The following is a 16404-nucleotide window of genomic DNA, read 5'->3' on the forward strand; positions in this document are numbered from 1 at the left end:
AAAAAAACAACTTTAGATTCACTTTGTATCATTTTCACATCCTGGTAACTTTTTAAAAGTTTAAAGCATTCCTTTGGCTTCCTGTTTAACCACAGTATTTCTGCAGTTTTACCCATGCTTTTCCCATGGTTATACAATGCATTTATAATAATTTACCTGGGTTTACCATGTTTATTAATATACTTTTATTATTATTTATTTCTTAGCAGACACCCTTATCTAGGGCGACTTACAATTGTTACAAGATATCACATTATTTTTACATACAATTACCCATTTATACAGTTATACATTTATACGAGCAATCGAGGTAAAGTACCTTGCTCAAGGGTACAGCAGCAGTGTTCCCCACCTGGGATTGAACCCATGACCCTCGGGTCAAGAATCCAGAGCCCTAACCACTCCTCCACATACCTTCTTACCTTGTTATTGTAGTCTAGTATCTGCATAAATAAAGACATAGGCAGTCAGTATTTTTGGTCAATTATTTGCTTTTTTTGCAGAGATACTTCCTCTGTTATGTTTCTCTTTAGTAATTTGTGGTTTCTTTTTTCATTTTATACTGTACTTCCCTTATTTTTATAATTTTCTTTGTACTTCTGCTAGGTTTCACTCCTTGTTTCTTCTTCTTAGTTGACTGTCATAGTAGTTCTGAATGGCTGGCTGTTAGCCTGGTCGGCAACCTCGGGTGTGTTCATGCATTACTAATTAAAACCACAGAGAAGTTAGCAACTGAGCCAGCTCCAGTCTCCCAGAATGAACAGATCAGACTGATTGGGGTGTTTCCCTTTCATCTCCAAATCTAGGTCTCCTCTAGATGCAGAAAGCAAATTGGAAACATACAGTGCCTTGCGAAAGTATTCGGCCCCCTTGAACTTTGCGACCTTTTGCCACATTTCAGGCTTCAAACATAAAGATATGAAACTGTAATTTTTTGTGAAGAATCAACAACAAGTGGGACACAATCATGAAGTGGAATGAAATTTATTGGATATTTCAAACTTTTTTAACAAATAAAAAACTGAAATTGGGCGTGCAAAATTATTCAGCCCCCTTAAGTTAATACTTTGTAGCGCCACCTTTTGCTGCGATTACAGCTGTAAGTCGCTTGGGGTATGTCTCTATCAGTTTTGCACGTCGAGAGACTGAAATTTTTGCCCATTCCTCCTTGCAAAACAGCTCGAGCTCAGTGAGGTTGGATGGAGAGCATTTGTGAACAGCAGTTTTCAGTTCTTTCCACAGATTCTCGATTGGATTCAGGTCTGGACTTTGACTTGGCCATTCTAACACCTGGATATGTTTATTTGTGAACCATTCCATTGTAGATTTTGCTTTATGTTTTGGATCATTGTCTTGTTGGAAGACAAATCTCCGTCCCAGTCTCAGGTCTTTTGCAGACTCCATCAGGTTTTCTTCCAGAATGGTCCTGTATTTGGCTCCATCCATCTTCCCATCAATTTTAACCATCTTCCCTGTCCCTGCTGAAGAAAAGCAGGCCCAAACCATGATGCTGCCACCACCATGTTTGACAGTGGGGATGGTGTGTTCAGGGTGATGAGCTGTGTTGCTTTTACGCCAAACATAACGTTTTGCATTGTTGCCAAAAAGTTCGATTTTGGTTTCATCTGACCAGAGCACCTTCTTCCACATGTTTGGTGTGTCTCCCAGGTGGCTTGTGGCAAACTGTAAACGACACTTTTTATGGATATCTTTAAGAAATGGCTTTCTTCTTGCCACTCTTCCATAAAGGCCAGATTTGTGCAGTATACGACTGATTGTTGTCCTATGGACAGAGTCTCCCACCTCAGCTGTAGATCTCTGCAGTTCATCCAGAGTGATCATGGGCCTCTTGGCTGCATCTCTGATCAGTCTTCTCCTTGTATGAGCTGAAAGTTTAGAGGGACGGCCAGGTCTTGGTAGATTTGCAGTGGTCTGATACTCCTTCCATTTCAATATTATCGCTTGCACAGTGCTCCTTGGGATGTTTAAAGCTTGGGAAATCTTTTTGTATCCAAATCCGGCTTTAAACTTCTCCACAACAGTATCTCGGACCTGCCTGGTGTGTTCCTTGTTCTTCATGATGCTCTCTGCGCTTTAAACGGACCTCTGAGACTATCACAGTGCAGGTGCATTTATACGGAGACTTGATTACACACAGGTGGATTCTATTTATCATCATTAGTCATTTAGGTCAACATTGGATCATTCAGAGATCCTCACTGAACTTCTGGAGAGAGTTTGCTGCACTGAAAGTAAAGGGGCTGAATAATTTTGCACGCCCAATTTTTCAGTTTTTTATTTGTTAAAGTTTGACATATCCAATAAATTTCGTTCCACTTCACGATTGTGTCCCACTTGTTGCTGATTCTTCACAAAAAATTACAGTTTCATATCTTTATGTTTGAAGCCTGAAATGTGGCAAAAGGTCGCAAAGTTCAAGGGGGCCGAATACTTTCGCAAGGCACTGTATGTAGTGAATTCTAAATACAAGTACAGTGCTGTGAATGTAGGGCACTGTTCACAAAAACACAAATGCCTGGTTTGCAAATTAAATTAATGTTTAATCTTGTTGGCCCCAATGTGTTCTTTGGGGTGGGTCAAGTTGTAGCTGTTTCTGTATCAGTGCTTGATCTGTCCTAGTGCCTGCGTCATGGCTCCATATAGTGATACCCCCTGAGTGCACTGTGCAATGAAACAGCTACTGGCTGGTATGATTGCAGCAAATTTAGATGTTTTATCTATCTGGTCTGATTGGCAATGGTTTTAAATTATTTTAGATATATTTAGGATCAGACCATTTTTGTGACATGAAAAACTATTGTACTACAGTAGAGTTGTTTCAGGATTTCTGGGAGCACTTGAATTAATAGGTATCACATTTGATACCAGGGTGACTCTGGTTTAAAGAAGAACCAAATAGCAAAAATTGTAAAAATAAATAGATATACATAATTTCAGTTGCAGGTTATGCTAAAACTGCTAAAATTGCCAAAAACATAAACGCTTTGATTTCCGAACCGTAATCGAAAAAAAACACATGTATTGTACACAACAGTTTAACTTTCAAAGAAATGACCCTTCACAGCCACAGTGTCCATAAGCACTCGGGTGACACACATATTGCACTGTAGGAAATAGCAGTCTTGTAATTAATATAAGCAGCACAAGGGAACAAGTGAACACTGCAGCGAAGAGGATTTTTAAATAAAATTAATTTAAGGAGCAGAAGCAAGATTATAATTGGAATGGCTCCATCAGAACTGTAAAATTAGTTATTTGGAAATGTACTAGGTTCATTTTTACATTTTAATAAACAAGTTCAACCCAGTTAAAAAGTAACAGGGTGTAGAAACCCTCTGCCTTTGGACTGCCCTATCTTGGAAATGAGTGGGAGGTTGTGGGAGGGTTACTGCTTTCACCAGCTGCTGTGTTTTGTTTTAATCCTAAACCTCTCTTTTGTGTTGCAGTGTGCCTACCTGGAGGCCAAAAACTGCCAGATTGAGAGCAAGTACCTGGTCGTGCTGCGCAGGCTGCAGGAGAGCAAAGGGCTGGACAGCAGTCAGCAGGAGATGGTGAAAAGGCTCATTGAGGACGCACCGCAGGGAGACAAGAAGGATGTCTTTAAACTCAACCCTGTCAGGTAAGACAGTACTGACATTTCCATACCGGGGTTTCACAGCGAAAACTTTTTTCCCCCGGCTACTTTCTTGTTTTTTTGTTACTAAGTATATTTAAAATGCAATTCTATTGTTCAACTGATGATGTGATTGCAAGCTACACCAGTTCCATTTTCATATAATACCCTCATATCCCGAAATGAAATACCAAAACAAGCAAAGGATCAAAATGTTAATGTTGGTTTGTTGCAATTGTGATCTAATAGGTGCGCAAATGAAAAGCCAAAAAAGAGCTGGAACTTCCAGTAGTTTCTGGGCTTTGCTGTCTATGATTTTCTATGTCATGTGCCCTGCTCTTTTAATGTGATAATTTAATAATTGAAAAAAATATATAGTTTATGTCACTTCTTTAAAACAAAACAAAAAATCTTTTTGTTTTGTTGCATGGTCTGTTTAGAACAGAAGTGCGAATTATATGCATTCCTATTTTTCATGATTATTTTCTCAGTTTGTTTTTGTCAATATTATAGAAATTCCTTTCGTAGAGTTTACTGTAGTCTTAACAGCTGCACAGGAACTCAGATTGAATAGTATTGATTGTAAATTGAACAGAAAATGTTTGTTCTGCTGTTCGAGCGATTGATGCAAGCAGCTGAAATGAGCTTGCTGTTAACTGTATAGTAATCCACATCACAATACCACTGCACACCTTAGCAGGCAAAAAGAAAGGTCAAAGATTGGATTGACATTGAACTGCTCCCTAACCAACCACATAAAGAGCAATGTGCGTCAATAAACACTGCAATTCCAGGACCATATATAAGGGTTGATGTTAGGCAGTGAAGGTGTATATATGCCCAAAAAGCAGTCAGAGGCTGCAGCAAGTCTACAGTTTATTTAGAAAACTCCAGGATCCTTTGTTCATACATAAGGCCCTGTGAAAATAGTGTGTGTTTTTTGTTTTTGTTTTTAATTCAAGGCAGTACCACGGGTAAAGTGTCGTATTTTGCAGATTGTGCACAGAACTATTTTATAAATTGTGTACAGATTATTATTATTTTTTTATACAGCAAATAGATTGATTTAAATGCACCGACATCTTCAAAATCAACGTCAAAGTTATTCAAGCACTTTACAATAGCTTGTGAAACGGTGTTGTCATTAACAGCCTGTAGGTAAAGTGTATCTGCAAGGACAGCTTTCAGTTCTATGTCAGATGCATGTTCACCATTTAGGCCCTGCAAAACAAATACAATGTGAAACACATATTGCTATTGGGCATCAGTCGACTCGTCAGTGACCATTGACAAGCAACCAGACTGTTTTACTAATTCCATAATCTCCTGCTTGTGATAGTCAGCAACTTGAGGTAAGTATTCACGTCTCAGCTGGGCTGATGAAGGAATCACTCCACCATTTGCTACACTCGGTATGAAGAAATTACGTAACTTTTGGTTGTCCAGTTTTTCAAGAGGGATATTTGCGCAAACAAACACCCCTGTCAGGTCAAAATTTAATGTGTTTCGTGCTTCATGGTTTTCAGTGGACTTTTGGAACATGGAAGTTCACGTTTTTGGTTTCTTGGATTTCCGCCTTTCTCTTTCAGTGAATACTTGAATCTAAATGCCTGTCAAGAGATGATTTGCAGTAACATTGCAGGACATACAGAATAGCTTACCTCCATCGTATGAAATACAAATAATAATTATAAGAATATTGAAAAAATCACGGTATTGGGCTAAGTTTGCAATTTCTGCGCAGTTCGTGAAATCTCGATTTACACAGGGCCTTATACATAACCCTAGGCAGGTTAGTTTCAGGCACACATACCATTTACACATAACCCTTTCCTGGTTCTTGTACTGGCTTCCAAACACATTTACCTCCTCATAACCGTCAAACTTCAGCCCACTCCCTTCTCTCCCTTTGTCTCTCTCCGCCAGCTGTTCCAACTCAACTAACTAACTCAATGCTCTCCTGCAGCGTTGGGGAGGAATACGCTGGCAGAGGGGACTGATTAGAAATATAACAGTACAACTTAACATAGAGGTTCATTACACATAACTAAATCACAAAAACCTGGAGCCATGCACCTACTATACAATGTTGTATGATAATTTAGGGAATATGTGAATACTGCATGTTACCAACATCCTTGTTTAACTTTCTGTTCCTTCCCAGTGAGTACGACGACTATGGATTCAAGACCATTCCTGATTATGAAGTAGAGGACGTGAAGCTCCTGGCCAAAATCCAGGCCCTGGAGATCCGTTCCAACAACCTGCGCAACAATGAGATGGTGGACAAGCCCTTGCGGACCAGGTGGGCTAACTACCTGGCCAGCCGTCCCTTGGACCAGCTGGCTCCCTCCCCGGAGCTGAAGGGCCTGATCCGGTGTGGGATCCCTGTGGAGTACCGGGAGCAGGTGTGGCGCTGGATCGTGAGGACGCGGACGCAGGTCTATAGGAAGCGGAATCCCAATCGCTACCAGGAGCTGAGGAAGCACTGCGAGGTGTCGGAGCACCCGGCCTCACGGCAGATCAGGCAGGACCTGCACCGCACCCTCACCAGCAATAAGCACTTCTCCTCGCCCACCTCCGACGCAGTCCAAAAGCTGCAGCGCATTCTGGTAGCCTTCTCCTGGCAAAACCCCAAACCCCGCTACTGCCGGGCCTCAACCGGTACTGTACCTTTTGTATTGAAAGTTCTTAATGCCATTCGCTCATGTTAAGTAGTAAAAGGTGTTGCCAAAAAAAAAAAAAAACACTTTCTTGTACTTCTTGGACGTGGACTAGCATAATTTATCCTTTTCTAAAACAGAGAATAATGCCTATTACCGGTAAGCAGTGCCACAGGTAATGGCAGCATTACCGGTGTTTAACATTTTTCATTGGAGGTAGCTATGCCAGGAGACTATACTAGAGCAATGTGTTGTTGTATTATAAATAGCAATAAGAATACACATGCAAACAGTGTTTATTTATTGAGTTCAGAAATATTTGAGAAATTATGACACCTAGTGGTTGTTAACTGTGTTGTGTATTCTTAGCTACTCATCCCTCCCCTGTACAATATATCTTTTTCTGGAATCACAAATATACTGGCCCAGATATGTTCTTTAATATTCTACACAACTGTAAAGACAACTGTGGTGGAAAGCACGAGTGGCCATATTCAGGCAGATTAAAAATAATACGATGGCCAGTCCCTGACCATCTTCCAGCGTCTCCTCAAGACTCACCTCTTCAGACAGCACCTGTAGAAACTCCTCTTTTCCATCTGGACACTTATCACTCTTCCTTAAATGCACTTTACTTGCTCTTATCTGCTCCCTATTTTACTGCATTTAACCCTGTACTCTAGAGTACTGTAATCTGTTGAGTGTCATTTAATCTGTAGTATTTTGTATTTAATTATATCCTGATGTAACTATCACTGACACTGTTATCTGTTCCGTTATTGAATCGTATTTTGTCATATATACTTGTACTTGCTAGAACCGAAATGATTATATTTTATCTTGCTCTTAATTGTATTAATACTTGTACTGATTCTTGAAATGTATTTTTGTCTACGACTGTAAGTCACTCTGGATAAGGGCGTCTGCTAAGAAATAAAATAATAATAAATACAAATAAGTGTATAATTTACATAATTTCTTGCTAGTTTCATACATCAAATGTATTTATTCCTCTGAATTTTTCAAAATAGGGCCTAAAATGTGTAAACATGTGGCTTGGCACACCTATGTGTCCCCCTTTTCTTCTGAATATTAGCAGCACACTTCCAGTGGAGTCATGTGGTGTGTGTGTGTTTCCTCTTGCAGGTTGGCAGCTATTGCACTTTTAGTTCTTAAGGAGTCTGGTGGCTGTTGTTAAAATCATAATGCCACAAGACTACTACAGCAAAACCCTCACTGCCTCTCAGGTACAGTATGTACAACAACTGATTTCAAATCAGTGAACCCTCTTCTTCCCTCCAGGGACACAAGGACGCAACAAGCCCTTGCCACCTCTTGATCTTAGGCAACTTTCTGTGCCTCATTTTCTTTTCCCTTGCGGTATCCATTGTAGAGCTACCTTCTGGATATGGGTTTGTTCCATCCCGAGTACGTGGCCTATACACCTCAGTCTTCTTCTTTTTGTATCTGTGATGATTTGGTCTTCTCGTGGAGGTCTTTATTTGAGATTTTGTTTGACCAGTTTTTGCCTGTTTTCCAAAGGCACCTGTTATGGAAATTGGCTAATTTGTCCATGTCTCTCCGTTATTACTAAGAAAATGTTAAAATATTTGTGACATTGCTCGTCAGCCTATAGCTGAGTTTTAATGCTATCCCCTTTGCTTCTCCAGTAAGTACTGTGGATGTGCTAATTCTGGCAGTCATAGTCCCTATTTGTTCTAACAGCTGAGCAACTCCTGCTGCTCTAAGCAGAGCTCTTTGTTTCTTGCAGGCTGATCAGAGGGTGTTCCGTGACTTTCTTGCTGAGAAGATGCCTCGCCTGACGGCCCACTTCAAGGAGCACAGCATCGATCATTCCCTCATCACCTTCAACTGGTTCCTGGTGGTCTTCGTGGAAAGTCTGGTCAGCGACATCCTGCTCAGTGTGGGATGCTTTCCTCTATGAGGGCACAAAGGTACAGGGCCGGCTGTGTTAGTAATTGATCCTTTAATACCCACCCCCCCACCACCAACACCACCCACACCACCCACACTTACCCAACTGTGTTGAAACGTGCTTAATACATTTTTCAGCACAAATTGTTGAGAAAAATTGTCTTAACTTGCAAACATGTGCACAGTATGTCACACTTACATTGTAACAGCTTATCCAATTATTTTAAATTATAGTAATGACATTTTAGAGTTATATAGAGTAAAAATGAAAAACATGGAATTAAGTAAAATATAATTAATTATAAAGGGCTCAGTCCAGTGACGACTTGATGAGCGAAAGTATCCTTCTTTTTTAACCTGAACAGTATTTCCTTCTTTCTGTTTCCAGGTGATATTTCGCTATGCACTGGCCCTCTTTAAGGACAATGAAGAGGACATTCTAAAAATTCACGACAATCTGGAAATCTACCAATACCTCCGTTTTTTTCACCAAAACTATCTCTGATGGCAGGTGAGGCAGAATGAGGATGATGATAATGAACAGCAGACGCATCAGACCAGTTGCTGTCAATCACAGACTGTATAAACAGTTCACACTCATCTCACTCACTCCAGTGGCCATGCTTTTAACCACTAGTAAAGTTAGTGATTTCAATAAACTGTCTTGTACCATTTTGATGATGGTAAATGTGAACAGTGATTTTGCAGTTTACTGAGCTTTACCATGCATCCACTATGAAACCGTAAGTCCTTCTTTACCATTCATTTCCTACAGGTAATGGAGCCCCCACCTCACAGACCCACATAATGTCCTCTTTGCAGCTTAGAAAACAGATGTACTGTATGTATAGCTGTTTAATGAACAGTTTGCAAGCAGATTATTAAAGTGTTGAACAATTTAACTGGTGGGTCAATTGGCTGGTTTCACAGGCCCTGATTAGCACTAATCCTGGACTACCTATTGTTATCTTAGGTAAGGTAGTCCAAAATTAGTGCTAATTGTAGTTTGTGAAACCAGCCGTTTTATGATACTATTAAAAACAGAATTTTCTTGCCATTAGGTCTTAGTAGTAAAAATAAGTTATCCTAAGGATGAATAATTCCAAGGTTCTGTTGCCTTTTATTTACTGAAAACATTTCCTTTCTGTTATACTGTAGCACGGAACTGGATCAATCAGTCTGCTTTCTCTTGATTTTCAGTGAAATAACTGGGTTTATATGATAATAATTTGGCAGAGCTTTCTCACAATGACTGTAAAGCAGCAGAAATATGTTTCCATTTAGTTCTCAAAGCCTTTTCATTGGAATTATTGATTCAATCACCATGTTTCTCCTCTGCCCAGCCACTAAACCTGAAATACAAACGCATTCATTTAGATGCAGCCATTCATGCTTCAGTATTAGACAAGAATCCAGGCAGTGCCGGCTGTGCAGAGACAGGGGGCCATTGACTGATTTGGACCACCTGAAGATTGATACACTGTAGAAGTTAATGGGTTCAATCTCTAAATAATTATGTTATAAAATTAGCAAGTAACAACTTTGTATGTCAGACTTAAATTTTTTGTTCCTGTTAGAACTGTTTATTGTTTCTCAAGTGTGTATGTTTGTCTTTTTGTCTTTTTATGAATTTAATTTTGGCAGGCCCATATTTTTGTTTATTTATTTATTTATTTATTTATTTATGTATTTTTTGAAAGGGAAAAATGCAGAGTTCCCAGGTCCTTTTAACTTTGCAGTTGTTTCATCAGTGGCATTTTGTTTTCTCTGTATCTTCTGTCTTTAGGAAACTAATGACCATAACGTTTAATGATATGAACCCCTTCCCTATGAAGCTGCTGAAGACGAGACGAGAGTTTCACATGGAGAGGCTGACAGCCGAGGTGCAGGAGCTGGAGAGGATACAGGAGGAGTTTGTGAAAGAACAACAAGTGGAGCGCAAAGACAAGGACCTGGACACTGCTGTCAGCGAAGACGAAGAAGTAATACAGACTGCAGTTAGCTTGCATCACATGTCCTAACATTATTGAAAAATTACACATCACTGATACTATTTAAACTAATTTGTTTGCTTTATTATTCCCTGCTGTGGAATATAGTGCGGCTTACATACTGTGTATGTCACACATACATCTAACTGTTATCCTCTGTTGAGTATGTAGGTATGTCAGACTTACATTTTTATATGTACATACTGTTTATCGTAGGTCATGGCTCTTATTTTGTAATGGCGGGCGTTATCTTGGGTAAGATAGTCCAAGATTAGTACTAATTGTAGTTTGTGAAACCAGCCGTTTTATGATACTATTAAAAACAGAATTTTCTTGCCATTAGGTCTTAGTAAAAATAAGTTATCCTAAGGATGAATAATTCCAAGGTTCTGTTGCTTTTTATTTACTGAAAACATTTATTTTCTGTTATACTGTAGCACGGAACTGGATCAATCAGTCTGCTTTCTCTTGATTTTCAGTGAAATAACTGGGATTATATGATAATAATTTGGCAGAGCTTTCTCACAATGACTGTAAAGCAGCAGAAATATGTTTCCATTTAGTTCTCAAAGCCTTTTCATTGGAATTATTGATCCAATCACCATGTTTCTCCTCTGCCCAGCCACTAAACCTGAAATACAAACGCATTCATTTAGATGCAGCCATTCATGCTTCAGTATTAGACAAGAATCCAGGCAGTGCCGGCTGTGCAGAGACAGGGGGCCATTGACTGATTTGGACCACCTGAAGATTGATACACTGTAGAAGTTAATGGGTGCATGGCGAGTCCGCAGTGTGAAAAAAAGGGGTCGGCTGACGGCACACGCGTCGGCCATTCCAAATTGGGGAGAAAATAATAAAAAATATTTGGCAACGACTAAATTAAAAAAAAAAAAAAAAAACTGCATTGTTTCTCAAGTGTGTGTTTGTCTTTTTGTGTCTTTTTATGAATTTAATTTTGGCAGGCCCATACTTTATTATTTATTTATTTGTGTATTTTTTGAAAGGGGGGAAAAATGCAGAGTTCCCAGGTCCTTTAACTTTGCAGTTGTTTCATCAGTGGCATTTTGTTTTCTCTGTGTCTTCTGTCTTTTAGGAAACAGAAGCATTTAATGATATGAATCCCTTCCCTATGAAGCTGCTGAAGAACAGACGAGAGTTTCACATGTAGAGCCTGACAGCCGAGCTGCTGGAGCTGGAGAGGATACAGAAGGAATTTGTGAAAGAACAAGTGGAGCGCAAAGACAAGGACCAAGGACACGTTGAGATTTTGTTTGTGCTTTTTTTGTTTACTAAAAAATGTGAAGAGAAACGCTATAATAAAAAATAAGAATAATGGAAAAATGTGTTAAAATAAATTATTTTTGTGAAGAATGGATTGTCTTTTGCACTCGAATCAATGTATAAGGGCCTGTTGGCAACCAATACAAGCTGCCTTTATTTTCTCACGTGTTGCCAGGTTGATTACCTGGTCAAAGACTAAACACATACATGTAAAACATTTAGAACATATTTGTATTCTGTATTTGTATATTATGATATTTTATTGGATTTTTTTATGTACGTATCATTGCACAATAGGGAGAATTAACGAGAACATATCTAATATTTAGGCGTTCATTTTTGTACTGCTGTTTTATAAAGTGATGGCAATCTGAACTATAGTCAAAGTCTCTCAAAGTGAATTATTATTTTAGGAAAGTATTACGGCACAAGCACTTATATATTACCAGTGTCACTCTCCTCACAAGGTTAAACTGTGAAACCCAGAACATACTTTAACTGGCTGAGATGAGCCCTTTTCAAGGCATTTTCTCTGCTGTATAATATAACAGAACTTGTTTTTTGATGAAATGGTGTGCATTTTTTGCATCCTTTGTGTAAGGTATTTGAACTGAATAAACATCAAATACTGGTATTATCATTGTGTTTTAGATTTGTTAAACAAAATCTTATTCTACTGACAATATTTTTCTTTTGTTTCTATAAAGGTTTATATAAATACAGTAATAACATTTGCTGACACTGCAGTGGAGAAACACTTCATTTATTAATTTGTCCCACAGCAAATTCAGAAAAGATTGTTCTACAACAGTGTTAGTACAGAAGCATTTAAACTAGAAAGGAAGGGGGGAGAAAACAAAAAAAACAGAAGGGAGACTACATCAAAACAAGGGCAACAACTCAGGTAAGACCACTATTAAATGTATTTATCTTAATGCTAGAAGTCTCAGAAACAAAATGTTAGAACTTGAAGCTACTGCACTAACAAGTAACTACGATGTGATAGGTGTTACAGAAACTTGGTTGTCTGAGAGTGATGGAGACGAATATAATATTAGTGGGTACACACTGTATAGGAAAGACAGGCAGGACAGAAGAGGCGGAGGGGTAGCGCTATACATAAGAAATAGCCTTGAAGCCCAGGTGTTAAATCAGGACAAAGAAAACAATGCAGAATCAATATGGGTCAGAATAATGGACACAAATTCAAAGGGCATAATAATAGGAGCATGCTATAGACCGCCAAATTCAGACGCTGAGCAAAATAATCTGTTGTACAATGACATTCGAAATGCGTGTAGAAAAGGAGAAGCCATACTAATGGGGGATTTCAACTTCCCCCATATAAAATGGGAAAACCCAACGGGGGGCACGACGGACGAAATTGAAATGGTGGAAATGACAAATGACTGCTTCCTAACGCAATTTGTCAAGGCACCGACTAGAGGGGAGGCATGCCTTGATTTAGTCTTTTCAAATAATGAAGACAGAATAACTAAAACAGAGGTCAGAGAGCCATTGGCAAACTCAGACCACAACATGGTCTCATTTGAAATATTTTTTAAAACCCCAAAAGTAATGACTAAAGCTAAGGTTTACAATTTTAGAAAAGCAAACTATGAAGGTATGAAACAGAGACTAACAGAAGTAGATTGGAGTAAAATAGAGAAAACATCCACAGAAAAAGGGTGGCTGTTTTTTAAAAATGTAGCACTAGAGGCACAAAACAATTACATCCCAAAAGTAGACAAATCTAAATCTAAAACAAAATGGCCAAAATGGTTTAATAGATCAATTAAAAAAAAATATTCAGCGAAAAAAGGCACTTTACAGAGCGTTTAAAAGGGACCAAAAACAAAGCACACAGAAAGAGTACTTGGAACTGCAAACACAAGTCAAAAAGGAAGTTAGAAAGGCCAAGAGAGAGATAGAAATCAATATTGCTAAGGGGGCTAAAACCAATTCCAAAATGTTTTTCCAATATTATAACAGCAAGAGAACATTCAAAGAGGAAGTTAAATGTCTAAGAGACACAAATGGCAAAATCATAGATGAAGAAAAAAAAATAGCAAATATATTAAATGATTACTTTTCACAGGTTTTTACAAAGGAGGACACGGACAACATGCCCCACATGTCGACCTGTTCCTATCCAGTTTTAAATAACTTTAGCATAACAGAGGCAGAAGTGTTAAAGGGACTAGGAGCTCTTAAAATAAACAAATCCCCTGGGCCGGATGAGATCCTCCCAATAGTACTCAAAGAAATGAAAGAAGTTATTTACAAGCCGCTAACCAAGATCATGCAACAGTCTCTTGACACGGGTTGTACCGACAGACTGGAAAATAGCAAACGTAATACCGATCCACAAAAAGGGAGACAAAACTGAACCAGGTAACTACAGACCAATAAGCCTGACTTCTATTATATGTAAACTTATGGAAACTATAATAAGATCCAAAATGGAAAATTACCTATATGGTAACAATATCCTGGGAGACAGCCAGCATGGTTTTAGGAAAGGGAGATCATGTCTAACTAACCTACTTGACTTTTTTGAGGATGCAACATTGAAAATGGACAACTGCAAAGCATACAACATGGTCTATTTAGATTTCCAGAAAGCTTTTGACAAAGTCCCGCATAAAAGATTAATTCTCAAACTGAACGCAGTAGGGATTCAAGGAAATGCATGCACATGGATTAGGGAGTGGTTAACATATAGAAAACAGAAAGTACTGATTAGAGGAGAAACCTCGAAATGGAGTGAGGTAACCAGTGGTGTACCACAGGGATCAGTATTAGGTCCTCTGCTATTCCTAATCTACATTAATGATTTAGACTCTGATATAGTAAGCAAACTCGTTAAATTTGCAGACGACACAAAAATAGGAGGAGTGGCAGACACTGTTGAAGCAGCAAAGGTCATTCAAAATGATCTAGACCGCATTCAAAATTGGGCAGACACATGGCAAATGAAATTTAATAGAGAAAAGTGTAAAGTATTGCATGCGGGCAATAAAAACGTTCATTATAAATATCATATGGGAGATAGTGAAATTGAAGAAGGGAACTATGAAAAAGACCTAGGAGTTTATGTTGACTCAGAAATGTCTTCATCTAGACAATGTGGGGAAGCTATAAAAAAGGCTAACAAGATGCTTGGATATATTGTGAGAAGTGTTGAATTTAAATCAAGGGAAGTAATGTTAAAACTCTACAATGCATTAGTAAGACCTCACCTAGAATATTGTGTTCAGTTCTGGTCACCTCGTTACAAAAAGGATATTGCTGCTCTAGAAAGAGTGCAAAGAAGAGCAACCAGAATTATCCCGGGTTTAAAAGGCATGTCGTATGCAGACAGGCTAAAAGAATTGAATCTATTCAGTCTTGAACAAAGAAGACTACGCGGCGATCTGATTCAAACATTCAAAATCCTAAAAGGTATAGACAATGTCAACCCGGGGGACTTCTTTGACTTGAAAAAAGAAAAAAGGACCAGGGGTCATAAATGGAGATTAGATAAAGGGGCATTCAGAACAGAAAATAGGAGGCACTTTTTTACACAGAGAATTGTGAGGGTCTGGAACCAACTCCCCAGTAATGTTGTTGAAGCTGACACCCTGGGATCCTTCAAGAAGCTGCTTGATGAGATTCTGGGATCAATAAGCTACTAACAACCAAACGAGCAAGATGGGCTGAATGGCCTCCTCTCGTTTGTAAACTTTCTTCTTCTTATTATTATTATTATTTATTTCTTAGCAGACGCCCTTATCCAGGGCGACTTACAATTGTTACAAGATATCACATTATACATTATTTCACATAGAATTACCCATTTATACAGTTGGGTTTTTACTGGAGCAATCTAGGTAAAGTACCTTGCTCAAGGGTACAACAGCAGTGTCCCCCACTGGGGATTGAACCCACAACCCTCCGGTCAAGAGTCCAGAGCCCTAACCACTACTCCACACTGCTTCTTATGTTCTTATGTTCTTCTTCTTCTTCTCTCTTTAGTTTACTGATAATAAATGTTAATAAAAAACATTAACTAATATTAAACTGCTGAAATGTCTGTATTTCTTTTCCCCAATATATTTCTGTTTTACTCAATGACATTCCAGTTAATTATTCAACAGCCAAGCTTTTATGTTGTATATCCTGATGCAGTCAACATTTTAAAATCATAATTTTTTCATCTATGTTTGGAAAAGGAGACCGTATAGAAAAAAGGTAGTCGAGGATCAAATGATGATATATGAGCCTCTAATACAATCACTAATAATATATATTGTAACAAAAGGCTGTCACTGGGACTTTGTGCATGCGTCTGTGCTTGAAGTGCTTTGCAGAGCAAAGTTGCATGGTCTGCGACCGTGCTTCCCATGCGTAGGAGCGCTTACCCTGCTGCAGACACTGTTCCCAAGGGCGTAGGTTTGGTTTGAACATTGGTGGGGACACAATTTTTTAGGGGGGTGGAGTCACATCGCTAGGGGGGTTCAGGGGCGTGCCCCCCCGGGAAGACATTTTTTAGGAGACAGCTGTTAAATGATCACTTCTGGTGGCTTGAAATGAATGAATTGAGGATAATCTGATTGACATGAAGTTGGCTGGTATACACTTAAAACACTATGATAAAGTGGCCCTCCTGGAAGCTGGTTTGACATCCCTGCTATAGAATTACTAATAACCTGAATTATAACCTATCCCAGCCTTACTGAAGCTACCATTACCCCTACCACTACAAGCATGAGCACATGCACGCTCACGTGCTCTGCCTACCTCTCCTGTGTCTGTGCTGCTGCTCATACCTGGGTGCATTGCTTCATTCACCTGATAAAATAATAAATTGATGCATGCCATATAGAGAGAAAATATATGGCTATGCTAACTTTAT

General features: G+C 38.9%; 1 protein-coding gene across 6 annotated transcripts in view; it reads left to right on the top strand.

Moving 5' to 3' along the window:
- LOC117409509 (ankyrin repeat and SOCS box protein 5) overlaps positions 1-16404 on the top strand; it is a 75501-nt gene that overhangs the window by 9977 nt on the left and 49120 nt on the right. For 3 of the 6 annotated variants that reach the window (XM_058998832.1, XM_058998839.1, XM_058998842.1), the window contains exons 5-6: positions 3468-3640; positions 5799-7374. The exons of 1 other annotated variant lie outside the window; for it this stretch is intronic. In XM_058998832.1, coding sequence (XP_058854815.1) covers positions 3468-3640; positions 5799-6348 — 723 coding nt within the window. In that variant the 3' untranslated portion in view covers positions 6349-7374. Of the gene's footprint in view, positions 1-3467; positions 3641-5798; positions 7375-7443; positions 7545-8068; positions 8253-8620; positions 8744-10018; positions 10215-11319; positions 12142-16404 lie in introns of those variants that run through there. 2 more of the 6 variants (XR_009308433.1, XM_058998859.1) reach the window with 2 other exon arrangements.

This window comes from Acipenser ruthenus, chromosome 2 (genome assembly GCF_902713425.1).
Source record: "Acipenser ruthenus chromosome 2, fAciRut3.2 maternal haplotype, whole genome shotgun sequence".
In the NCBI taxonomy this organism is placed as follows: Eukaryota; Metazoa; Chordata; class Actinopteri; order Acipenseriformes; family Acipenseridae; genus Acipenser; species Acipenser ruthenus.